The 27,874-nt window shown below is 34.1% G+C and overlaps 1 protein-coding gene, 1 long non-coding RNA gene and 1 other non-coding gene across 7 annotated transcripts; 2 read left to right on the plus strand and 1 right to left on the minus strand.

Annotated features, from left to right (window-relative positions):
- Window positions 1–1,745: 1,745 nt before the first annotated feature.
- On the plus strand, window positions 1,746–1,851 carry LOC117129423. Its single transcript, XR_004453072.1, has one exon. It is a non-coding gene; the product is annotated as a small nucleolar RNA R71 (small nucleolar RNA).
- A 3,727-nt stretch (window positions 1,852–5,578) lies between these two features.
- Window positions 5,579–8,027, plus strand: LOC103843881. Of its 5 annotated transcripts, none has more exons than XR_001956592.2 (5): window positions 5,579–6,029; window positions 6,304–6,392; window positions 6,477–6,691; window positions 6,850–7,452; window positions 7,665–8,027. It is a non-coding gene; the product is annotated as an uncharacterized LOC103843881 (long non-coding RNA). The 5 variants fall into 5 exon arrangements; XR_628170.3 differs by having other exon boundaries at window positions 7,596–7,958; XR_628169.3 differs by having other exon boundaries at window positions 6,850–7,050; window positions 7,188–7,954.
- Window positions 8,028–23,643: 15,616 nt separating this feature from the next.
- LOC103843880 (phospholipase ABHD3) lies at window positions 23,644–27,504 on the minus strand. Its single transcript, XM_009120656.3, has 14 exons — window positions 27,119–27,504; window positions 26,794–26,883; window positions 26,660–26,721; window positions 26,479–26,582; window positions 26,297–26,386; window positions 25,918–26,040; window positions 25,738–25,815; window positions 25,378–25,463; window positions 25,242–25,290; window positions 25,098–25,154; window positions 24,877–25,007; window positions 24,372–24,455; window positions 24,207–24,276; window positions 23,644–24,120 (listed from the first exon to the last, which is right to left on the minus strand). The coding sequence occupies exons 1-14, from the start codon at window positions 27,352–27,354 to the stop codon at window positions 23,755–23,757; spliced, it is 1,626 nt and encodes a 541-aa protein (XP_009118904.1). The 5' UTR covers window positions 27,355–27,504; the 3' UTR covers window positions 23,644–23,754.
- Between the last annotated feature and the right edge of the window lie 370 nt (window positions 27,505–27,874).

Genomic DNA, 27,874 nt, shown 5'->3' on the forward strand with positions numbered 1-27,874 from the left:
GCTCGATATCTAGGACATGAAAATTTACAGGGACAAGGGCATTACCAATCTGTACCTCCAGATCTCGTATGATTCCTCCTGATCGTTTCTCTGAAAGATCCACGAAGGTGAAGGATTCCGTTGAAGGTTCGATGGTCAAACCAAGCTGGTCTGCCATGATCCTAGGGAGGATACTAACTGATGCTCCTGTGTCACACATTGAATGGGGAAAGTCAACACCCTTAACTACGCATGATATTGCAAACTTCACAGGATCACTCTTCTTCGTCAATGTGATCTTGTGTTTCATCATCTCTCTAACTTGATGAAACATTCTCCTAATGTCCTCCTCAGTTACTTTTGTTTCTCTGAAGAACATCCACAACCGGGGTGTGAAGTAAGCTTCATCAAATGGTTTTTCGATTGGGATTCTGAGGATTCTTTTAGTGAAACCATCCATCTCCTTATCGTTAGCTTCCCTCTTAAGATTTTTAGGAATCTTCTCTTTTCTTTTCCTTAACCTTCTTCCTTCAGCTTCTTGTTCTTCTTGAACTGATTCTGGTGAACTATTTAAAGGGTTGGGTTTTGGTTCGGGTGAGTTAGCTAATGGTTTACGTGGTGGTCTGAGTGCGTTGATGTAATCATTATCGATTGAGGGTAACCGCACTCGGTATGTCAGAGCTGCCTGTCGATCGATGGGAGGTTTGTTGTGACGATCGACGTCGGACTCACTCTGTCGATCGATGGTTGGCTCAACCGATCGATCGATTTTATCATAGAAAGGGGAGGGTGGGTGAGGATGCTTAGCTGCGAATTCTTCATGAGTTAGATTTCGAACTGCATTGCAATCAGTCGATTTAGCGGACGACGTCGATCGATGACTGGTGTAATCCGTCCATCGATCTTCATCATGGTCTGTCGATCGATGCGAGTTCATCGACATCAGTCAACACCATTGAGAACCGCCGAGACTCATGGAGCTTTCGATTTTGAAGTCTTCATCCTCGAGCTTTTCATTTCTCACCACTTGCCAGAAATCATCATCTATGATGGCATTTACGTGGTGTTTCCCTTTGTCGGCTCCTGCCTCTCTAGCGAAAACTTCTTGCCTCTTTATAGTCTCGCCCATCTGAATTACTTGGGTTTCAAGTTTTCTCACCTGAGTCCCTAAGGTCTCAATTTTGGTGTTCAGATTATTGTAGGCGGAGTCTATCTTACCGTTGAAATCCACGGTGATTTGTTGTTGTCCCAACAGTACTCGATCAAGCATTTCTTCGATTTTGCTTTCCTGAGTCTGGGGTGGTGGATTTTGGTAGTACGAGTTCGAGTAGCTTTTGCTGTTGTTGAAGCGTTTTTGAAATTATGAACTTTAGTTACTTCTTTGACCATTTTCAAAGAATTTTCTGTTTCCGCCCTCGTTTCCAAATTTCTGGAATCCGGTACCTCCGATCTAGTTCACATTTTCTTCTCCTTCTGTATCTGCTACTTCTCCTTCAGCTGAACAGACTTGCTTCCTAAGAAGCTCGTGCACCACATCTAACTTAGCTCTTACTTCGTCCATCTGTTCCTTCCCGATAGAGGCTACAGACTTCTTCCGTTCAGAGTCAGTGTTTTTGGTGCTGCTGCTGTTAGCAAGGTTTTCGATAAGTCTCACAGCTTCCAACGGATTTCGAGTAGTGAAGTTTCCTTCACTCGCCGTATCAAGAGCCATTTGATACAGTAAGGCGAGACCTCGGAAGAAAGTGCTTAGCAGCTGCACTTCGTTAAATCCGTGGTGTGGACAGTCTCGCTGGAAGAACCTAAATCTAATCCACGCATCTTTGAAGGACTCTCCAGCCTTCTGCGAGAATGTGGAAATTTTGTTCCGAAGTTCTTCAGCGCGCGCCTCATCGAAGAAGTTTCGTAAGAAAGCATTCTTGATGTCGGTCCTGGATGTTAAAAATCATGTGGGTTGCTGCCTAAGCCAGTGCATCGCTTCTCCATTCAGCGTGTATCTGAAGAGCTTGCACAGCAGGTAATCTTCGGGGACTCCTTCCATCCGAATAGCAGCGATTAGATCCTCGAACCGTTCCAGATGGTCCATAGGATGCTCGTGCGGTAACCCAGAGTAGGATATCTGCGACACGAGAGTGTAGTATTGAGGCTTCAGCTCGAAATTCTGCTTTTCGATCTCCGAAAGTCGAATAGCTGATCTTTTGGAATAGTACTCATCTGGGCGATTGTAGTCGGCCAGTGGTTTCGATCGAGCGTCTTCATCTACAGGTTGAGCAGCTCCTGTAGCATCAGCATCAGGGATTACAGTCCCCTGAGCATCTATTTTATGACATGTTGCATTACGCAGATGACCGGCCTGGTCATACAGGTTTCTGTTCTCGTCCTGTGTTAGAATAATAATGTTTACCATTTTTGACGACACGGTATCGATCGACGATGATGGTCTGGTGTCGGTCGACGGTTGGTTATGCGTATCGATCGACGACGAAGTTGTTGGGTCGAGCGATGTGGAACGTTGACCTCTACGGATGGTGCGTTCCAAATGAGCAGGATCGTCTGAGAACAGCAAGTCTTTCTCCTTGTTGCTTCTGGTATGGCTGGGAATGCACCTGAAAAGACAAGAAAAAGATTATTAGAAAGGGGTAGAGAAAAGAATAAGAATCAATAAAACTAAATCTAATGGTGATCAAAGCTCCCCGGCAACGGCACCAAATTTGATACCACTCAAATTACCCTAAAGAGTGTTACTCTCATCAAAAGAGATTCAGATGTAGTACTTAGGGATCGAATACACAAGGAGCTAGGGAACAATTAAATCTAGTGTTTATTAATTTTAAAAGTTGTAAACGTTCAAATGAAATAGCAATAGTAACAAGCGAGTAAATAATAAATATAACTTGGTTGGAAATAATATTAGATGCAGGACCACTATTCAGGTGTTGGAGATTATAATACCTATAGATGCCTAACTGTTGCATGCATGATATATTAGAGCTCAATCGCTTAACTCAGTGATCAGCTGTCGCATGTTTCACTGGTTAACATACTAGATCCCGTGTCTCAACGGTTAGTATGTCGACAACGAGAGAGTGTCGATCGATGGTCTATTAAGACGTCGACCGATACACCTTTGCCAACGTCGATCGATAGTCAGTTGAGGACATCGATTGACGGGTTCTAGCCAGGCCTTTGCGCGAGTATGATATGCCCTATTAAGATGCTAAATTGGCGGTTAGCCCTCTCTAGCAGTCCTAATATGATAGATAGATGTCACGATGGGATAACAAGGGTGCTTGAGTATGCAATCCTTTGATAAGGTTCTAGTTAGCAAGGCTAAAACAAGCAATGAATACAAATCTATCATGAATATCACAACAAGGAAGATTTATAGTTTGGGGCTAATCCCACAAACCTATCTGAACCCTGGATCTAATAATTGAACTACTCAGACATAGCAAAGCAATTCATAACAATAAAAGAATAGAAACACATAGTATAGATGAAAAGAAATGAAAACAAGGAGTTCCAATCACAAGTGATCTTCTCTCCCAAATGAAACTTGTAACAAAACTAGGTCTAGAAAAAGCTCTCTGCCGTCAAAACACTTAGGCAGTATATATTCTACTAGGTAAAAACTCATCAGGGCATTTTGGTAATTTGGCTTGGCCTTGGGTTTTAAGTCTGCTGAGTCCAAATGTCGCGTGTCAGGTGTCTCGACATCGATCGATGGTACTTGTGTACATCGATCGATATTAATCTTCATCTGTCGAGGCATCTCCTGGTATCGATCGTCAGCACTGATGTGCATCGATCGATTGTTCTTCTTCTCGTCGACCTTTACGTGGCCAGCTCGGGTGAAATGTCCTTTAAGCTCCAAAATGCTCCAAAGTCATAGCTTTACTCCGAAATGCACCTGAACCTGAAAACATACCTAGAAGAGCAGAAAACATAGATATATATATATAGTAAAACATCTATATACCATGGATAAAAATGGGTCAAATCCAAGGTATATCAAAAGGAGAAGAAGAAAATGACACTAGGGTTCCTTATCTCACCAGTGACCAGATTTACAAAGAAGGCAAGGAGAGATCTGGACATAGGATTGGATCGGTTCATCGGGGGATCTCCAACGGCTTGGCTCCGGATACAGCAAATGACGAGGAGAAAGAGGGATGCAACAGACAAAAGTGAAGAAAGAGGTTGTCCACGAGAGAACAAAAGAGAAACTATGACGGCTAGGGTTTTTAAATCTCTCTGAACACTGCAGGGCTTCACTCCCTCTAGTTTCTAAATGAAAGAGAAGAGAAGGGGAAGACTCATTTTTATAGGAAAAGAAGAGGAAACCCTAGGGTTTACTACACATGCTAGAAAAGAAGCACAAAAGCTAATGGGCTTTGGTCTAAATCAAGTTTACAATTAAAAAAATCAAAACCATTCCGGTTTGGAAGAACAAGGATGTGACAACTCTCCTCCACTTAACTAGGAATTCGCCTCGAATTCCATACGGAGCTAGGGAGAACTCAACCATTAAGTAAGAGATTAGGAACAAGTTCAATTCATATTGGTTTGAGTCGAGACTGACCCTCTAGGTTACGACTAGAGAGTCTTTCCTCGGCTCTTATACCACTTGTGACACCCTGACCCAGCGTAGCTGTAATGGTCGGCGATATCATGACACTTGTCTCCAGCCACAAGGCTGAAACAATGTGTCTTTAGGAGCCCAGGACGTCTCTGACAAAAAAAACCACCAACATGAGTCGAACCTGAAATGAAAAGGAAGAACAAGGGGTGAGCATTTCGACAAAAGCTCAGTGAGAGAACCTCCAAGAGCCCCGAAATCATCACCCGACATTCACCACACAACATAACAAAAGCTCTACCTAGAACATCCAATAAAGCAATATCAAACAACAAGGAACGACGATAATCCCTGATGGTGCCAACATGAGACTAACGCCACATCACGCTGTCTCCACGCCTCTCATGTCGTCGTGTGAAAACTCAACACATCACGCTGTCTCCGTGAGTTCCACACCTTCACGCGATCACGCCACATCATGATGTCTCCACGTGATCCGCCACCATGTTCATATGTTTCACGTTATCTCCACGATATCACGCTACTATGTTACTTCACTTACAGGCACGCCGCATGCCCGCTCCGGCGATGAATCATGCCAACTCAGGCGATTGCCACATGATCCAACAAGAAACAATGTAACGCCCGAGACATACATATATGTCATTCCACCACGTTACACCTACACACATAGGCCTTATGCCTTTCTCTAACTCATATACATCTCCCACATATACATCACCTACATATACCATAACTCCAGTCAATACAATCATTAAATACAATCCTCAAACATCATTCAACCATATTCATTTAGCAACATGTGAATAGATCTAGTTGTTCACACATTTCAATACAATATAATATATCTTTATACATAAAGTACAGTTTGAATCCCTCCTAGGACATCCACATCAGAAGACACGTAACAAATTTGCTTCATGTCGTCGCGACACGTGTCGGGTATGGACGAAACTCGTGTTTCATTAAAGCTCGAATGACAATGGACTTCACTGTGATTTGCATGTTGGGCTCCGGTTTTGTCGCTCTTTTCGGCCCGAGACCATGGGATTCACCCTCTAACCCTAATTTCTCTATCGGCAACCTTGCAGTTCATCTCTCCCTTTCCTGCGACAGCCACTCCTAACGCCTGAGTTTCCTCTCCCTGTATGAAACGGACGGAGTTGTGACTTCGCCTTTATTCCAATTAATTTTCATGTGTCGTTCGTCTCTCTGAGGCAGTGTTAGATCGGTATAAATAAGTGGTTATTTCTCATATCGAACTCATCCTCTGTTTCTATCTCTTGCAATATACTGATTCGTGTTGTTATGGCTAATTTCGAGAGTTTGCTTCTCCAACTTGAAGTCCGGCGGTTGCTCTTCTGTCGTGGAGGCTAGGCTGCTGTGGTTCTGGGAGGCAAGAAATGTCATACATGGTGTTGGGCTCATGTGGGTTGAAATGATCTATGTAAATGTAAGTTTGTTGCTTCCAGTGTTTTTTTAGATATGTGTTCGATCGTTCCGGCGACTTTCTTATTGTCTTTAGTGTAGTATTAGATATTTAAAATCAATATAAAATTGTGTGTTGAGCTACACAGAGATTAGGGTTCATCATCTTCTTTCAAGTTCTGAATAACTTAACCGATGATGGAGTTTCATGAGGTTGTGTGAGACGAATATTCGTGAGGAGTCTTTGGGTTGGTTATTGTCTTCATGATTTCAGCTTCTGTCTTTTCCCATGAATACAGGCTCCATTGGTTAGTTCCAACCACAAATGCTTCTACAAGTCTCACTGATTGGGTTTCTGATAAACGGTTTCAAGTCGGAGACACCAGTTGTAAGTATACACCTAAACCCCGATAAATTTTTCACTTCAATTCTTTTTTTATATCATTATTCTTTATGTTTGTTCTTTGTTTAGTTCTCTGTGGTTAAAAGGATTAAGTACAAGAAAGATTCGATTACGTAAGATAAAACTCCTGGGAAGAGAGATTCAGTGAACACAAAACAAAGAAATGCTGCTGGGTTGGATTGAAGACGTGTTCCAGAAATGTACACCAAACTGGGATCGGAAATCTTTGATTAAAGTGCTCGACTTTGTTAGTAGGATATTACGTGGAAGCGAAGATCCACGAGGTACTACACTATTGTGATTTAGCAGAATCAACATCTTAATATTAATGTTTTCAAGTTCAAACTTAAAATTAATAATGGTAAGTGTATCGAATTTTGTTTATTTATGAATGAATATTATTTTGATTAGTCTAGACGTTTTCTTTACCATGTCACTGAAGCTTGATATTGAGAGCTAGAAGAAAGCAGAGAGGAAGAACTAGAGAGAATTGTGAGGCTGAAGCAAGCAAAGACAGACATTCTCCACCTAAAAGCTAACAAAGAAAAGTGGAGGCTGATTGGTGGATTATTTGTAAGGACGTGGACAATATTCAAACGCTAGATGCAAAGCTGTTTTGATTACTTGATTTGCTAACACCACCGTCAGTTTATTCTTACCTTCATCACCTTATCTCTTAAGAGTTGCACAGATTTTTTTATTTCTTTCACTAGAGAAACAGATGCTTATCATTAATTTGTTCCTACTATTGACCACTCTATTCTGTTTTCATTGTTTAAGGTATGTGCATGTTGCAGAGTTTAAACACCTCCTCCGTGTTAAGCTAACACCAAAGAATGAATACTTATGTTTACCTGTTCTAAGCCATGACAGAACTCTCAAGCTTCCAAAAGAATATGATACTACAACCGTTTGGTGTTTGTGCACCAGTATTGGAAGGATCCTCGGTCAGTCTTATATGCTTGCTCCAACGGGATTGTGCATCGGTGGCACAAATTACATGGTAATCCAGTGAGAGCCATATTTTGTCATTCGAGGGAAGAAGGTAACATAACTGATTATGATGAATCTATTACCTTGTTTTGGTAAAAATCTTTTGCCTTTTTGTTCCAAGGCAGTTGTTTTTAGTGAATTAGTTATACTTTTTGCTTTACATTGTTGGGATCTGGTGGTGTTTAACTCAAGAAGACCACCCAACCTTTTGGTCTTTTCTGTGAAAAACCAATGACTCCTGGACAATGCAATATGGTTGTACAGAGGCTTGGTGACTACCTGATTGAATCAGGAATCTGAAACTCAAGCTGCTGCTATGTTCATGTCACCAATATTGTCTTCATATTGAGAGGAAAACTATTTATATTATGAAATGGGTTCGATCATTTTAATATTCCAACTGTGTCTTACTTTCTATCATACGATGGATCTCGGGATTGTATGATTCTAAAGCAGTCTGGTATTGTCTTCATTTGTGTCAGTAGGAAATTGTAATTCATGGCAGTGTCGTACCACAGCTTTTTATAGAGTTTATGATTAGTTCTTGAGATTAATTTTTTCTGTGGTGTGTTCAAAGAAAAAAAAATATTTCTGTGAATCCGAATGTAGAATTGATTCACAAGATCATAGACACATGTAATTACATTACAGCTAACAAGTAATCTCTTTTCTTTTCTTTTTTTGACTAAAGGCATAACTAACAAGTAATCTATGTACATCAATCCACTAAAGAAAGAAAAACAAAATCTTAATTGTACCAATTTCTAGACAAAACCATTGAAAAAGATATCTCTCATTTTTCTTACTATTGTTACATACTTACATTCACTCTGAAAATACGTCAAAATATGCAAAAATGATATGCACTACAATAAATTAAATAATTAAAATAAAAATGTTAACCTAATAAAAGTTTTAGAACATTAGTTAGAAATTCAGTCTACAAATTTACCAATTTCTAAAGTATTATTATCAACTATAAATAATGATATACTCCCTATGTTCCCAAAAAAAAAGATTTTCTAGAGTATTCACGAATATTAAAGAAATAATTATTTTTTCACAATTGAATTTATTATTTATTTTACTATACATTATCCAATAAATATCAATAAATAGTATTCAACCAATTCAAATATTTTCAATTAATGTTTCTTAAAAGTATACAACTTTTCAACATTAACTACTAAAATTACCTTAAAATTTTTGAAAATCTATCATTTTGGAACAAAAAATAAATCTAAAAAATCATATTTTCAGGAACAGAGAGAGTAGTTTTTTTTGTAGATTAGGCAAGTTTCTAAAACAAAATAAAACAATAAATGAGTTCAGTTTTTTTCCTTTTACCCAACTAATTTATAATCAGACAGCATAAATTTCAAAATTATTTTGTAGAATTTTTTTATATAAAAATTAATTTATAACTAAAAATAGTAAGAAACAAATTTATAAAACACAATCCGCATTGCATGCAGACAAGAGATCTATGGGTATTGCTTCGTCAGATGCTGGGACGGGTACGGTCGGCACTGCACATAAGAAGACGGATGTGGCATCGTCGAAGGTGGTCAAGAAGGCGCATGTTGGTTGAGATGTAGCAACAATTAATTTAAGATCAGACTCTCAGTTTTATAATGTTTATGAACCTTTGTGTGCTTTCAAGTCTTTAATTAGTTATGTTTTGGATATTTGCAATTATATGGACAATTTAAGTTTGTTTCCGACTATCTTTATTCGACTATGAATATAAGTTTCTTAACCAATAGAATAGCTTTATCCTGACTACTACGAGTATTAGGTGCCATTAGTAATGCATCATATATATATATATATATATATATATATATATATCTTTATATATATAAAAGAGTTTTCTCTCCTCTCATGCTGCCACCTAGGATTCCAGCTAGGAAATTCGCTTATTGTGAGTGCAACACGTGTCTCTTTTCATTAAAACTTTGTGTTTCATTTATTCAACTTTTAATTTCGTTTGGGCTTTTGACTGTACATGGTTTTTAATAAGTTTGGTAAAGTCCATCCTGAATAAGAGACACGAAACGCGTCGTTTTCTATCTCACGGGAAGGGTTGAACTCTCATCATTCTCCGCCTTCACGCTCCAACTCTAGGGTTTTGATTCATCTTCTTTCTCCGACCCAGAATTTTACCAGACGAAGGCGTAACGGTCTACTTACATTCAATTTATGGCTTTTACGTTCTCATTGACTCCATCAAACCACGACTCCACTAACTCACATTCAAGAAGAAGATCGTCTTCCTCGACCTCGAAGGTTACGAATCTGAACCTATATATATAAAGATATATATATATGGATGTAGACTTCAGTGAAATTCATCACTTTCTCAATCTTTAAATGTAAAGCTCCTCCTTCTGCTTGCCGACGTAAAATCTGGTCGTTGTGCTAAGACTGTTGACTTGAAGCCCGGCAGGCGGCGAGCTTACAAGTTGAAATGTTGTCCTTCGATGAGCAGGTGATTCCGGCGACCATTGACTGCCTATAAGTACTTTTCGGGTGGGCTTTGCTTTTTAGGTAATCCACGGTTCCCTCAACGCTCTCTCTCTGATTATACAATTACCATGTCCATACGCCTCTCGCACACCTTGGTGTTTTCATTCTTATATCTATGAAAGATTAAGGTATGGTCTTTTCATATTTTTAGATCAATCACCTAGAATACTGAAATTTGCTGTGTTGATGTTTTGATTCACCTTTAGGCATTTGAAGAAGCCATCGTTGAGCTTCACACACTGGGAGAAGAATCCTACAAAGCAAACACTCTTATTATGCAGTTGTTGAGAGACAATCTAACCCTCTGGTCCTCTTCATATCCTTTTTTTACTCACACCTTGATTCCCTACTTGACCTTCAAAGTCATCTTTAAAGTTGTTTTCTACTTGCAGTTTTACTTTCTTCACTATGAGAATCATGTCTTTAACCATGATATCAGTTCATCAACAAAAGAAAGATGTGTTTGCTTGACAATATTCAATTGGTTGAAAACTGTGAGTAACTTGATCTTTTACGTTTTCTTCTTTCTAACAATTTCTTTTCATGACCAAATGTGATTACATAAAAAAAAAAGGTGATTACATAAGCAGTATTAATATACAGCCCTTAGCTTTTGTTTCCAGCTCGGTGAGACAATTGATGACTTTATCATGGTCCACTTTCAAACTTCTTGCACATATTGTTGTATGCTGATGGTATCTTGAATCGTTGGGTCTGCAGTCAGTGCAAGCACTTTCAGATTTATGATAAGTGAGAGCTTTTCTTTTCGTTTTTGCTCCTTGATTTTTATAAAAAAAAATTGTTGTTGTCTGGCATATAAGAATACTACTCATTAATAAAATGTTATCCTCCTCCTTTTTAGGGGTTATGAAAGGTGTTATGAGGCTAAACAGAGGCATGAAGACATGAAAGATATCCTGTTAATTTCAAGTACACTACAAGAAAACAGCGTAATTCTGATGGATATTCTGACGGAAAATGAGATCCTCGGAATATTCCGACGAATTTCCGAGGAAATTCCGAGGAAAACCAAAATTTCGGTTTCCTCGGCATTTCCTCGGAATATACCGATGAAATACCGAGGAAATAATATTCCTCGGAAAACACCGACGAATATCCGAGGATATATTATAGCCGCTACAGAGCCCTTGGGGGATTTTAAAAATTCCGAGGAAATTCCGAGGGATAATAGGATTTAGGTATTTCCTCGGAATAGTCCGAGACTTTTCCGAGGAAGTAGGGTTTATAAACCGAAAATAACGTTTTGCGGTTTGAATAACACTTATATAACCTTTATTAAGTGTCTTAGACTGATTATGAAGTCAAAAATTTGTTTCTTACCCTATAATAAACACTTTTCCGATCGTATGAACGAAATCCCCACAACATAAGAGAAACACTTATACATTTTAATGAACGGTAAAGGGAATACTTACAATTCGTTTTGAAATTTTGTTATTTCATGGTTTATGATCATCTATACAAAGATTCCTCAATGGTATGCATTGCATTTGTATAAGAAATGATATAGGACAAAAAAATTTGATGTTTTGAAACCCCAAACATGTGTTCCTCGGAATTTCCTCGGAATATTCTGAGTAAATTCCGAGGAAGTAGGGTTTTTAAACCGAAAACAACGTTTTGCGGTTTGAATAACACTTATATAACCCTTATTAAGTGTCTTAGACTGATTATGAAGTCAAAAATTTGTTTCTTACCCTATAATAAACACTTTTCCGATTGTATGAACAAAATCCCCACAACATAAGAGAAACACTTATACACTTTAATGAACGGTAAAGAGAATACTTACAATTCGTTTTGAAGTTTTGCTATTTCATGGTTTATGATCATCTATACAAAGATTCCTCAATGGTATGCATTGCATTTGTATAAGAAATGATATAGGGCAAAAAAATTTGATGTTTTGAAACCCCAAACATGTGTTCCTCGGAATTTCCTCGGAATATTCCGAGGAAATTCCGAGGAACACTTGTTTTTCCTCAGAATTTCCTCGGAATATTCTGAGGAAATTCCGAGGAAGTAGGGTTTTTAAACCGAAAACAACGTTTTGCGGTTTGAATAACATGTATATAACCCTTATTAAGTGTCTTAGACTGATTATGAAGTCAAAAATTTGTTTCTTACCCTATAATAAACACTTTTTTGATTGTATGAACAAAATCCCCACAACATAAGAGAAACACTTATACACTTTAATGAACGGTAAAGGGAATACTTACAATTCGTTTTGAAATTTTGTTATTTCATGGTTTATGATCATCTATACAAAGATTCCTCAATGGTATGCATTGCATTTGTATAAGAAATGATATAGGGCAAAAAAATTTGATGTTTTGAAACCCGAAACATGTTTTCCTCGGAATATTCCGAGGAAATTCCGATGGATATTTAAGTGGCCGTCGGAATTTCCTCGGAATATTTTCATTTAACCGGGCAAACAAGCCGCCAAATATTTCGCGAAAATTGAAATTAAAAATACCGAGGAAATTCCTACGGATAGTTTCCGTCGGACCCTAGGTTTTATAGACACGAAACACTTCTTCTTCCCCCATTTCTCTCTTCTTCCTCCGGCGATCTCTCTCTTTTTCTGGCGATTTCCCCCTTCTCTCGCGACGATCTCTCTGGCGAATCCTCTCTATTCCTACACAAATCATGTAAGGACCCTATCCCACTCTCTTAGGTTCTATTTGTTAGGTTTTTAAGTAGATTTGATGATTTTAGAAGTTTTTTGTTAGATTTTTGTTAGGGTGATTGGTTAGGATTGTGATTTGGTTGTGTAATAGGTTTAGAATTGTGATTTGGTTGGATAATTTGTTGTGTTGAATTGATTTAGAACTTTTTTATAAATTTTTTCTTATTTTTGTATTTATAAAATCGATTTTGGATTTTACAAAACGTTTTTTGTATATAAATTCAATTTTTGGATTTATAAAAGATGATTTCATATTTATAAAAATATTTATATTTATTAAAACTAATTTTGTATTTATAAAACATTTTTTTGATTTATAAACACTATTTTATTAGTTTTTTGTATTTATAAAAACTATTTTGTATTTATTAAAAGATGATTTCATATCTATAATTATTTATATTTATAAAACTAATTTTGTATTTATAAAGCATTTTTTTGTATTTTGTATTTATAGAACATTTTTTTGATTTATAAACACTATTTTATTATTTTTTGTATTTATAAAAACTATTTTTAAATATATAAAACGTTTTTTGTATATAAATTCGATTTTTTTATTTATAAAAGATGATTCATATTTATAAAAATATATATATTTATTAAAACTAATTTTGTATTTATAAAACATTTTTTGATTTATAAACACTATTTTATTAGTTTTTGTATTTATAAAAACTATTTTGTATTTATAAAAAGATGATTTCATATCTATAAAAATATTTATATTTATAAAACTAATTTTGTATTTATAAAACATTTTTTTATTTATAAACACTATTTTATTATTTTTTATATTTATAAAAACTATTTTGTATTTATAAAAAGATGATTTCATATCTATAAAAATATTTATATTTATTAAAACTAATTTTGTATTTATAAAACATTTTTTTGATTTATAAACACTATTTTATTATTTTTTGTATTTATAAAAACTATTCTGTATTTATAAAAAGATGATTTCATATTTATAAAAATATTTATATTTATTAAAACTAATTTTGTATTTATAAAACATTTTTTTTTATTTATAAAAACTATTTTATTATTTTTTGTATTTTAAATATGTTTTCTATTTCAATTTTAATTTTATATTTTCGAATTTCAATTTAAAAAAATAAATTTATAATTTTTTTAAAAAATTTTGGAAATATTCCGAGGAAGTGTATCCTTTGGGATATTCCGACGACATCTTCCTCGGAATATTCCGAGGACTTTCCGACGAACTTGTGGTCCTCGGAATTTCCTCGGAAATTCATTTCCTCGGAATTCCGTCGAAAATTTCCGAGGGATTTCCGACAAAATATGAATTTCCGAGGAGTTATTTCCGAGGACTTTTTTCGTCGGTATGTCGTCGGAATAGCGTTATTCCGACGACATACCGATGATTTTTTCCCTCAGTATGCCGCTGTTTTCTTGTAGTGGTATATGCATGTATTATAAACCGTCCAAAAAATTGAGAACAAATTTTGTAATGCTCAGGTTTAATTCTTAGAATATAATAATTTTGATAATTAGAGTTAAACTTTTCGAATGCATGGTTTTAAATATAAACAAGAATAGGTTAAATTTATATTTTCACAAACACAAAAACTGTAAATTCTGATTCTTATTTCTGATTCTTTTACAGTTTAAGCAGACAGGAATGTAAACATGGTTGCCGTGATGCAGCTACCTTTTTAATATTGTAGGCTTGGCCCATATTCGCGTTTTAGCAAGCTCATCTTATTGTTTTCGGTGTAGTTTCTAATTTCTACAAATTAGGTGAAGGATTAGGATTCGGCTTTGCTTAAGCACCTTATTAGACCATAAGTGTAAAACTATTAAAAGAAATTTAATTATTAGCATAAATTAAAGATGATAAAGATTCAAGCTTAGTATAACTATATTTTACATAACATTCCTATGGTTTAATCAAATAATTTATAATTCATATTAAAATTCTAAAAATATTACTCAAAATCTTGCATGAAATAAAAAAAATACACTGACAGAAAAAGTAAAATAATATAACTAAAACCAATAACAAAATAGAAAACTCCACGGCATCATAAAATACTAAACCACTTAAATTATTTGGTCTATTTATTGATATAGATAATTATGAGCTCTATAATTGTTACAAGTGTAAGACGAAAATGAGAAACTAAAGCAATAACAAACTCTTATAAATACTGAAAAGTGGCAGAAGACCCATATGTCAATGATGTTTTCACTTTTAATATGCAAACCATAATGTTACTGATGCTTTGACTTTTTAGAGATAGAAACGAGAAATCACATATATGAGAGTACAACAACGTAGCTTGCATAAACTGGAGAGGATGGACACTATAAGAAAAAGTGGAATTAGGGGAATGTTGTTACCTACGCTATTTTGATTCCAAGTTCTGTGCAGATCCAGTAAAGTCCACTCCTAATTCTACTATGTTTCTCTCTTCATGTAGTTTGAACATAACCAGTTAATAATAACAGACCGTTTCAATTTAAAAAGTGGAAGGGGGGTTGAACTATGATTTTCACATTTTAATTAAACATACATATACCAAGTTACTCACACTAACAAAATATTGTTTTGGCCAAAATAATATAAGTCTTTCTTTAACATATTTCTCTAGCATGATCATGTGGCATCAGTAGTCCTATTATATTAGATTATTTTTCGATAGAATAATGAAAGTTATTATCATTTTATTTCAATCCAAAAATAACATGATCTCCGAATTCTATTTATTTTTTGATTATTTATAATATCATTTTCAATCTATAATTTTTTTTTAAAATGCTTCATAAAATTAATGTAAATTTATATAAAATAGGTTTTTATAACTTCCCGCCCGTAGGGCGGGCCGATCCTAGTATATATATATATTTAGCATTCCGGTATAAGTTTTTTTGTTTTAATACACGTGTTTAGATCTTATAGTTTTAAGTTATGCGAAAATGAATTTCTGTTGTGATTTACGTAGCTAGCTATATAGTATGTTGAGCGTCCTCTGTTCCACTAAAGGCGTTAATATTTCAAGAAATACTAGATTTTTCACCCGCACATCCGTGCGGGTAGATTTTTATTTTATAAATATATAACAGATACCATCGCAAAACTTTCAAAGATATAATTTACATTTTAGTGTTATATATTGTGTAAATCTATAATATTATTAGTTATGTTTCTTATTCGATATTATTAATGTATAATGATTTTTTTTATACATTTTACTTTATTATTAATTGTTATTATATATTAATTGGTAAACTAAATTTATAGTATGAAATAAACAAATTGAAAATCTCCTTCATTTTTTCTAATTTTTACAAACTAAATACAACACATTTTTATTTAGTTAATATAGAACTGATATTTTCTTAGCATAATTTATATTTCTATGTTATAAATTTCAGTATATTGTGGGATTTTATAAGTAAATAGATTATAATAATACTATATTATTAATTATGAAATCAATCGTTGCATTAATTTAAAAATATTTTAAAATTTTATTAAGATTTTGTTAGATTTTGTTAGATTTTTTCCAACATATTTTGTTATAAATAGAAATAAAATTTAAATTTACAGTTCAAATTTATTTATTAATATCTATATAGTTTATAAGATTTTTTAGAAATGTTATGTATTAAATATATTAACTTAAATAATCAAATAGATGTAATTGATGAAATAGACCTAGTATGATGTTTTATGGTATTTCTTTTAATAAAGAAGATATAGAATATAATTATAAAATTTAAAAAATAGCATACACTTTTATTTTGTTTTATAATAAAATCTTATTTAAATTAATGTATAATAGTATATATTATTAATTACAAAATTAATTAATGGTATTAATATAAATAAAATGTTTTAAATTTTTAGAAAGATTTTGTTAGACTTTTTCTCAATATTTTATTATAACTAAAGATAAAGTTTAAATTTACAGTTAAAATTGATTTATTATTAATATCTTTATATATTTAATAGATTAATATAAATAATTAAATAAATGTAATTAATGAAATAGACCTAATAAAGGTAGTATGACTTTTTTTATGGTAGATAAAAATGGTACTTCTCTTTTAATAGAGAAGATTCTATATCACATAATCTCGAAACACACATATACCAAAAGGATATTATTACAATAGTCATTGTGCATAATAGATACTTTGGGCCGCTTAGTTATTATTGGGTAACATTGTGGCTCATCCAATATACAAGTAGACAATAAGCTTTTAATAAAAATCCATTTAGGAAAACATACACCTTTGAATTTCCTTTGAGTTTCACATATATATATATTTAAGTTGAAAAAATCAAGGATATTAGATTTAAATATTTATTTAGATTTATATAATATATAGTTTACTGTAAAAAATATATATATTAAAAATATATTTTCCGTATGGTTTTAAAGTCACTAGAGATTTTTTCCGTGCTTCGCGCGGATTGTGTCTTATAAATTTATTTTATTTATAATATTATTTGTCGGTTTTTTTCTTTTACATTAACTTCTTGTTTTACCAATGTTAGTTTTTCTTAATTTAAATTTATATGTTTATAATTTTTCATTTTTTATTGTTGTAGATGGAAAATTATATTTTTTATTGATGGTTTTTTGTATGTGACATAAACTTTTTGAAATTTTAAAATAATGTTATATATAGTACGATTAACACATTAAAGAAGAGAAACATATTCAAGCATATTTTACACAGGTTTTATATGCATAGTTTTAAACATTATATATGTATATATTATAAGTTTGAAATATGTAAATGCTTTCTAAAGCTAAATACTTGTTCTGAGTTTTATCTCTTTTTAAATTCAAATCATAGAAAAAAATATCAACAAGTCAGTATAGATGGGTTTCTTGGGCTTTTAAATCAACACTAAAAAATTACACAGATAACAACAGTTTTATAAACAACTGGATAAAATTTGACCGAGCCAAAGATATTCACACAATATATTCTTTCTTCTTCTAATTGCGAAGAGCCTATAGGCAGAAGAAAAAAAAATCATAACTTTTGTTTTCACTTATATAACATTTTTTCTCCTTTACACACGAAGTTTATTACACTGCTATAAGCAATGGAGAACTCTATTCATATAAGATTCACATCTATGCATTTTGGCAAAGAAGAATTTTAGCCATCTTTAGTTTCGGAATGGACCAACTTTAGTCATATACACTATATTTTCTCTATGATTCAAATCTTACAATTTTAATATATGTGCAGATTTCCATGTGAAAAAGCACGCACGCCATCTATCATTCAACCTATTACTTTTTCCAAAGTAAACACTATAATCTTCGTTTGGTTACCTCCACAAACTAATCTCTTTCGATCAGTTTACTAAAAAAATATGGATACTAATGTCAGAAAAGAATATAAACACTATCAAAAACAAATATTGGCACAAGACTATTTGGTTCAAGGAACATATTCCACGTAATACGTTTATATCATGGCTGGCTTTGCGGAGAAGACTGCCAACCAAGGATTGCTTGAGGTGTTGGGGGTTAAATGTCTCAGGAACGTGCGTCTTTTGTAATCTGGAAATAGAGACTCACCATCATCTCTTCTTTGAGTGCTATTTCTCTCGCTTGATATGGGAGTCTTTTGCTGCTGAAGTTTGGATTTCTCCTCCGGCTGATCTACACTTTGTTGCAGCCTGGATCAATCAACCTCGCGTCAACGCAGATGCGCATGCTACTCCAGTCATCAAGCTCTACTTTCAGTCAGCCATCTACCTGCTGTGGAAAGAGCGTAATGCTCGTATGTTCACAGCTGTCTCCTCACCTTCATCAGTCATCCTTGCCTCTCTCGACCGTATGATGTGTGACCGTCTCCTCTCTTACCCGGCAAGTTCTTCTTTCTCCTCTTCTCTACTTCTTTTTATCTTTCTTGTATAAGACCTCCTTAAGGCTTTTTTACCTTGAGTTGTTGTTGGTTATTTTTGTTTTCTTGCTGTAATAAGTTGTTTAAAAACAACAGTGTAACCTTTCAGAAAATGATAATCTTAACATCTTACCAAAAAAACAACAACAAATATTGACTTATTTATGTGAATATATATTTTATTTTAAATCATTATAGTGGATGAAGAAAGCACCATAATTTGTACAACAAATTTTCTTAGATTCACCTCATCATACTCACCATTTTACCATTTTAATTACATAATTTTACATGAGCTTCTTCACCCTCCTCGGTTATTTTCTCTTTATTTACAACTACAATATAAAGTTATAAACTATGTATATTATAAATTAATAATTTATTTACCCTTGAAGTCTAACGATTAAAAATAGAACATAATTCAATATATATATATATATATATATATGATTCTATTAATAAATTAACAGTTACAAATTTGAAATTTCTAGAAATATCAAAAGTCGTATGTTAGTTAATTATCTTCTATTTCTATTTTTTTATGAGAATATTTTGGCTGAGGTGGATAGTCCCAAAAGCCTTGAATTTAGTCTCTTTTATATAGTAGGATTTGTATTGATTTTTATAACAAAATACAAGGAATGATGTAAGGCCAAATTCAAGTCTTAATGTATAACTAAAACATAGGTTACATATCTATATATATAAAAATATGTTCGCCTCACTCCTGCTTTGCCACGTCATAAAGTCAGTTCCTGACAGGCCGACACGTATCCGGGTTGGATGATACTCACCGTTTCACTTAATCACAATTATTAATGGACTTTTCTCTTTTTGTTAATAAATATTTCATATCAGTGTTTTGGGCTTAACATAATTGGGTTTCTGGGCTGTAAGATACACATGAGGGGGTCCCACATGAGACGACTTCTTCTCCAAAAATAATGTCGACGAACGAAAGACTGATCTGCTGCGTTTTAACAACTCCGGTTCAAACCTACGGCCAATGAAGATTTGCTGCACCGGCCACACTGAATTCCGATCAAGGTCAGTTGGAATGCGTCGTATTTGGCTGTTCGATTCCACTTCTTCTACCCTTGGTTGAATTTTGGAACCGTTATGGAAGTCGGTTGGAATCATGCATCCTCATTGACTATCACATTAAATCATTCAATGAACCCCCTCATTAAAACATTTTAACTCAAATATAACTAATCTTAACATAAATAATCCTTCGACACCCTAAAATTCTATCAAACAACTACGTGTATGCTTATAGATAACACGTAGGTATGAATGGTTTAGCTAGAAACTCCTACTATGAAACGATAATGAAAGAAAGAAGGAAGAGATCACATCAGTCCTCACCTTGGCCTTAGATCTAAGAATGGAAAAGAGAGTAGAACCAGATCTGAAGCTTATGGCTTTCCACGAACCAGATCTACAAATAAACGTGTAGGTGTTACCACCAAAGACCCGGGATAAGAGAGATCTAAGAAGAGGAATAGAAAGGAGAAGAAGAAAATGACACTAGGTTTCCTTACCTCACCAGTGGCTAGATTTAGAAAGAAGACAAGGAGAGATCTGGACATAGGACTGAATCGGTTCATCGGGGATCTCCAACGGCTTGGCTCCGGATACAGAAAATGACGAGGAGAAAGAGGGATGCAAGAGACAAAAGAGAAGAAAGAGGCCGTCCACGAGAGAACAAGAGAGAAGAGAAAAGAGAGAAACCATGACTGCTAGGGTTTTCAAATCTCTGTGGAACTCTGCAGGGCTTCGCTCTAGTTTCTAAATGAAAGAGAAGAGAAGGGGAAGACTTCTTTTTATAGGAAAAGAAGAGGAAACCCTAGGGTTTACTACATGGGATAGAAAAAAGCACAAAAGCTAATGAGCTTTGGTCTAAATCAAGTTTATAATTAAGAAAATCAAAACCTTTCTGGTTTGGAAGAACCGGGATGTGACAATACATATTTTATGATGACCAACGTAGAACACGATTCTTCCCTAAAAACCAAATTCCTTCATGGTTTGCTGGTCTTATAGCTGCAGTATCTACAGCTATACTACCTCACATGTGCGCTCAGCTGAGATGGTACTAAATTCTGGTCATCGATGTCTATACCTCAGTCTTGGCTTTCGGCAATGCTTATGGAGCTGGTCAGTGCCAGCAGAGTATTTGGCAGAATAGAACACTTACATGTTGGTGGTAGTCTGGTAGATAAAATGAGTAAAGTGAAGAAAGAACCTTTGAAAGAGCACCCGTGGGAATAATTATATGTGGATAAGTTTAGGATTTTAATGGGGCATGTAATGAGTAAATGTGATGAATGAGTAAATGTGATGAATGGACAACAACAACAAAAAAAAAAGGTTATATGATGCCATGAATGAAATGACACAGTGAATTTTGTTGTGGAACAAAACAACTTTTTTAAATAAAAAATTGTATAAGTACCCATTATTTATATAGGTCTATGGAGAAAAAGAATCTACGATCTAAAAATAAATCTGTTTTTAGTGGAATAATATAACTTTGTAAAAGAAATAGTATACGCACCCATTATTTATATAATTTATTATAGCTAGCTCTATGCAAAAAAAGAGTCTACGATCCAAAGATAAATAGATTTGGAAAAACAACAGAAGTAAATATTGTATTCATACAAGTTAAAGAAATCACGAGACAGCTACATACCACAAATAACGTTAATCATTTTAAATTTGTTGGACATAAAACAATGAATGCATAAATAAACAACTTTCAGGAGATCATCTACGTGTCGATTCCGATTCCGGTTCCGAAGCGGAAAGCCGACGTCCGATAAAACTTCCGTGCAACGTAGATACTCAACAAAAACTCCAAGCAATTTAGTTACAATAATAATAATACATTACAAACTAATATTACAACAAAGACACACAAAACCCAATTTAATTTACCGTCTACTCTACATGTTCTAAAACTAATTAAAAACAGTGAGTAAAAGTTAGTATTCACCGCAAGAGGGGGTGTGGCATGTAGCCAACTCTAATTTCCTATTTTTGTTTCCATTATAGTTAGTGCAGAATCTATATAAATATACTTAAACATTAAAACTAAGCATTAGTTATGAAAATGGCTATATGCTCTATAGTCTATACCAAAAATCTTTTTTGTATTCTCTTATCCATGCCATAAAAGATAAGCGAATTTTAACACCATCTTCTTTGTGTTCATAAAATGTAAAAATAATACAAGAACAAAAGCTAAGTGGTGCATATACAATTTATTTAAGAAATAGCCCAAATTAAAAAAGCAACAAAGTAGAAAAAAAGAAAAATTGGTAAATATACCATCAAAAATTAAAGGAAAATTAAATACAAGTAAAACATATTCACATATTAATAAATAGTTACAAATAAAAATTTAAAATATATATTCTGCGCGGCGCGTAGCGCAGATAAAAGATTTAGTATTAGTAAAATTACATAACCACATATAAAACAATAGTGGAGTTTTATTAAAGTGTATTTTATGTCAAAGAATTATTTTATATCGTGTGTATGTTTGTTTGTGCGTTTAAAAAAAAGATAATAGTTATGTTCTCTTAATTTTGTTTTTTATATTATATTTTTATTTATATATCAGTATAACAGTATTGAGTTTTTTTGTCATCCAATTTAAACTTTGTTATGGTTGAGTTCAAATCTAGGCAAAGACACCATATGAGTATTGAAGTATAATTTTATATTTAAGTATTTAAGTAACTTATTCTTTATAATTATGTTTTAAAGTTAAATCATTACATACATATTAAATTAAAAAACTAAAATAATATTTTATTATTAATTATATAGCATGGGCCTAAATTTAAATGCATTGAAAAGCTGAGGTAAGTTTTGCTTGAAAGGTACAAAACAAAACTGAGGGGTAGGCAGCAGAGGAAGGGTACGAAGAAGTGAACTTCAGAGAAAGAGGCATGGTATAAGAAGAAGAAAGCAGAGAGTAAGACAATGATGGAGGAAGCGGAAGCAAAGCTTAGGGTACAAGTGATAAGGAATGGTACAAGTAGGGGTGGGCACAAGCCGGGTACTTGGTATTTTCGGTATACTTAGTACTCGGCTTGGGTTGTCCGAATATTAAAATTTTGGACATGTACTTGGTTTATTAAAAACGAGTACTTATAGTTTCAAGTACTTGCGAAAAATTGATGGACTTGGTAGTTACTTGCCTTACTTGTAATTATTTACAAATTATTTGATAATTATTGGTAAATTATTTGATAATAAGTTGAAATTTAAAAGTAAATAAATTTATTATATATAAATAAAATGTCTTTGTTTTTATTTTGTCATTGTTTTTCCTGTTTTTAGTCATTCGTAAATAGATTAAATTAAAAAAGAAAAATTCCAAAATTCTTATATAAATATATCATTTATGTTTAATTCACTTATAAAAATTGAAATATAAATGAGTTGTTTTGCTATAATTTAGGAAAATGTGTCTTTGTTCAACTAAAAAATGAATAATAAACCAAATAATTAATTTTATTCTATGATTTTGTATTTGTATGTATTTGCAAGTAGTTTAAATATACTGCTTGATACACGTCTTGGTCAAAACAAGTATTAGACTTTAAAGATCAAGTACCAACCAACCAAGTAGTGAACATAGACAAGTAACAAGTAATTGTAGCCATTCATAAAATACATAAACTTTAATTAACTAATGAAATATATACTAAGTATTTAATAAACCAAATAATATATAACAAATAACTTAATAAGTAAAAGATAACAAGTAATAAACCAAGTAATAAACTAAGTAACAAACCAAGTAGCTAAAAATTTAAATGAACTTGATACTTGACTTGTACTTGCGAGTAATAAAATCCGCTTACTTGTTACTCGACTTGATTGGAGCAAGTATTTGTTTTTTCAAACCAAACCGAGTCAAGTAGCAAGTACAAACCGAGTATCAAGCATTTGTGCCCAGCTCTAGGTACAAGTGATAAAGAATAAAGAGGTAAAGAAAGAGCTTCTTTTGCTTTTCATTCTCTTCTCCCTTTTGATGTAACCATTTTGGAATGATACTGACGTTTCTACTGCTGAGGTAGAAAGTCCTGTAAGAGCTCTGTATAGTATTAATGGCAAATGGCTTATTGCAGCCTTATGTATCAAGTACATTACAATGAAATACAATCATTGACTGTTATGATTCTAATTTTTTATGAGCCTTCTGAATCTTTTCTTGATTGATAACAAAAGCGCAGGTCCTAGAAGTGGCCATGTCGAGACTATAGCAATGTAAGCTAATAGCCATACCGATTTCCTGCTGTATCTTGAAAGCTGATCCACTCTATTCATTAAAGGACCGATTAAACTGTTATAACCTTGACGAGTGTTGTCTTTATGTAGATGATAACTTGTCTTTCCAATTTGAGCACTATCCTCTTCTTCTGCATTAGCTCTTGTTGTCTCCACTTCACTTGGTGCTGCTGCTGCAACAAGCCCGTCTTCTCCAGTTTCCACAATATATGGTCCCTGATCAATCGAAGATTCCAATGGTTCCGGGATGATCTGCGTCTGAAAATATAATATGATGAATATTTTGAAAGAGGCTGAGTGTGGATCATGTCATGCTAATGGACTAAAAGTAAATTCCCTTGTACCTTTTGTCTTCGGTCTGCATAAGGGCTGGAGAGAAGCACTTCAAAATATTCTTGCACGGCCCTAACCCACCTATACATAACAGTTTTACACATTTTATCTTCCCTCCTAAGGAAAGAAGTCTTTGTAGATAGAGTGTGAGATAATTACGCAGAATGATTAATTACCACATGCTTGATGCTGTAATTCCTTCATAATAAGCAAGATGACCACCATGAGTTGTGGTTGCCAGAACTATGTTTTTGTTTCCCCTGCAACAGTTGAGATCTTGGAACATAAGTTTCATTACACATGCAACAGAAATACACAACCAAGAAACTCATCAGTTTTCTCCTAGAATGCCCAATGTCGCTCGCTTACTAATTTAGCCACACTGACGGAACAGAAAAACTCCGTTTTTTCCAGAATTCACCAACTCAATTTGGCAACAGTAATCTTGTCAAATCTTATCCAAGAGCAAAACCAAATCTGAATAACTTCTAGGGCCCAATCCCCCAAATACTATGATATCTTCACATGCAGTTAATTAAAGTCCATTGTACTAATTGTTCCCTCTTAACTATTTTCTGAATGAATCCTTTAAACGACTTATCAGTGACCCTAAGTGAAGGAGAACCAGAGGAATGATGCCTCTTAATAGTGATGACAGAGTAAAAGCAAATAGATTCTTACCTACATTCATCCCAGGGAATAGCTTCCCTAGTACAAACTGGATCATCCAAAGCACTGATGCAAAGGAGCGGAACACCGACATTTCCCACAAACTGCGCACTGCTCGAATGTCTATAGTATGCATCAGTTGTCTGCAAGAAAGATTGGATGTTCTACTGGTTAAGTGGAAGGAGATGATATATAAACAAAGAATACCTAGAAATATGCAACGAATACTGTACCTCGAATTTGGCTACAAGTCTGGTGGCGTAGTTGTCAAACTCTCGAACAGAACGTGACTAAAAACAACAAGACACAAAAAGGAACGAATCTTTTCAGTCAATTAACTTAATTAGGTCATATAAATCAAATATCAAATAATCTACCTTCTTAATGCCTTCCCAATCGGCTATCCGAGAAATGATGGAGTGGTGCCTGCGGGTACAACCATGTGCAATGAACAATAAAGACAAGACTAAAGAGAGATGAAGGTAGGTACAAGACAAGAATATTTAGACATACAGTTGTGCATAGCCTTGTAGACCAACAGTAAGAACTCTGTCATAGAGTTTTTGCACGAGTTTGCGGTTGATGAATCGATCACATATCTGCAGAAAATATTAATTTTAAACAGTAAGGCATGGTAGAGCAAGAACTCGTAGAGTGGAGGAATATTACAAGACAAAATTTATATATAAGAATGAACCCAAAAATAGAAAGTGAAATGAAGAGAAACATCAACAAAAGCGAGTAGGTAAAGAAACCCAACCATGTTTTTCAGAAGTACTAAAGTGACCCAATGATAATGATTTGAAACAGAAATAATATTCGTGAAATAAAGAGAGAAGTTATTTTCAGTATCACAAAATGTCAGTTACTGACCAAAAGATCCCAAGGAGAGCACACAGCTGTAGCTCCAACAAGAGGTGTATCAGTGCCATCTTCCCCAAGATATTTTACCTGGATGAGGTTGCAATTAAAAGAGTAAGGATGTCCAAACGTTAAGCTAATAAGAACAAACAATGGTCGTTGCAAGACTAAGGATATAGAGAGGCAAAATACCAGGACGTTGGCACCGATGCTTGTTCCAACAGCAAACAAAGGAGCATCTGGGAACTGAGAATGTATGTGATCAATTACTTTCCGAAGATCTTCTGTCCATCCAGCATTGTAGACGCAGTCAGACTGGTTAATGATTCGAAGTTTCAGTCAGTCAATCATATGTTTCCCAATCCACAAGCATAATTAAAACCGTTTAATAATGTAAAGCATATGACATGTTTAATACGAACTTGATTGCAAGATTGTTGGTCACATAGAGAAAGAGTATGATCATGAATATCATGAGGAACTTGTGAATCGAGTTAATCAATACCCATACCCACAAATATTACCTAGATACAAGAAAAAGAAGAATCAAAATAAATACAAAGAAACTCACAGTTAAAGAAATGCCTCCAAGACCACGGTGGTTGCTCACAACAACATTCCATCCTTCCTTTGCCAGTCTAAAGGCAAGATGTTTAATATACTATGAAAAAATAATTAAAAAAAAAAGGTTTCAAGTAAGCAAAAGCAACCCATTAAAGAAGAATGTAGAGAGGAAAAGTAAAACAAGATTACAGCAGCAGTAGAATCACTAGTGAGGCCTGGAACCACAATAGCAATTGGATTCCTATCATTTCCTGGAGTTGACCCGTTGACCACTTGAGATATGCCTTCCACGACTGTGCATGATAAAAAAAAAAATTGCTCAAGGCAGAAAGAGCTAAGAGGGAATCAAAATCTCGAAACAGCAATGTACCATCAGAATGCATTAACCAGTCCAAAGCAATAGTGCCACCATCTGTTGCTTGAAAGAGATTTCTGACACAACACAGGGAAAAAAAATGTAATAAGGAACACATTAACAAGATGTGGACAAGCAAAAGCGCTCACCGCTTATAGCAGAAAGGAGGTGAGTTTCCGAAAAGGCTAAGAAAGGCCGTCTGAAGATGAGGGCTTGAAAGCCAGATGGTAGGAAAGTAGCTGCAAAATCGAAATGTACATAAGAAAGAGGTGTTTCTACCAACATTGAGTTGGCCTAGTGATAAAAGGGTTGCGGCTGTAACTTCAGCCAGGTTCAATTCAGAGTGGGAAGCACTATTTACAATATTTGGGATCTCGGCAAAAAGGTGAAAACACTTTTTTTTTACACACAAACAAAAAAAAAAAGAGGCGTTTCTTTTTTTCCTTTCGAAGATTGGATAAAGACGAAGATTACCGTCCGTGAAGGAGGCGACACTTGGAGACGATAAACTGGCACAAGTCGGAGTTGGGATTGAAGGTGAGCGAAATAGGATCTGATCTGGGGAAATGAATCTCGAGGAACAAGTAGAGGAAGAGTAAGATTGCCAAGAAGAGGAAGAAGAGATAGTGAAAGAATGGGATGAGACAGAGAGATTTGAAGAGGATGAGGTAAGGAGAGACCAATTCCTCCTCTGTGATTGTACAGTTCATTGTGGGAATCAAAAGCGATGACTTTTTCTTTCTTATGTTGCAGAAAAGTGGGAGATCTGATTATTACACCCAATGTGTTAGTGTGTGGAGGAGACGAACGACTTTTGTTTGAACTTTGCGGATCATCTCTTTTTCCATATGGCTCTCAAATGAACAAAATTTTCTAATATATTATCCATTTTATTTGGACACTAATCTTAATTGGCCCTCATGACATTTTTTTTTTGTTACAACCCAAAATAATCTACATCTAACATTCCACGATCACTCGAAAGGCCATATATATTATTTTAGATAGGAAAGAGAACAGGAAGAACAATTGTTAGATGTCGTCTAGACTAATCTATTGGAAATGAAAACATGCATGAGAAATTTTCTCATTCTGCTGTAAAATATATGAGATTATGGGGTCCGGTCCTAGCATACATTCTCATTAAACCATAGAGGAAATCGAAAAAAAAATCAAATTTGACAAATGGTGGCTGGATAATGAAGAATTGCGGCAAGTCATTTTGAATGG

This window comes from Brassica rapa, chromosome A10, assembly GCF_000309985.2.
Source record: "Brassica rapa cultivar Chiifu-401-42 chromosome A10, CAAS_Brap_v3.01, whole genome shotgun sequence".
Classification (NCBI taxonomy): Eukaryota; Viridiplantae; Streptophyta; class Magnoliopsida; order Brassicales; family Brassicaceae; genus Brassica; species Brassica rapa.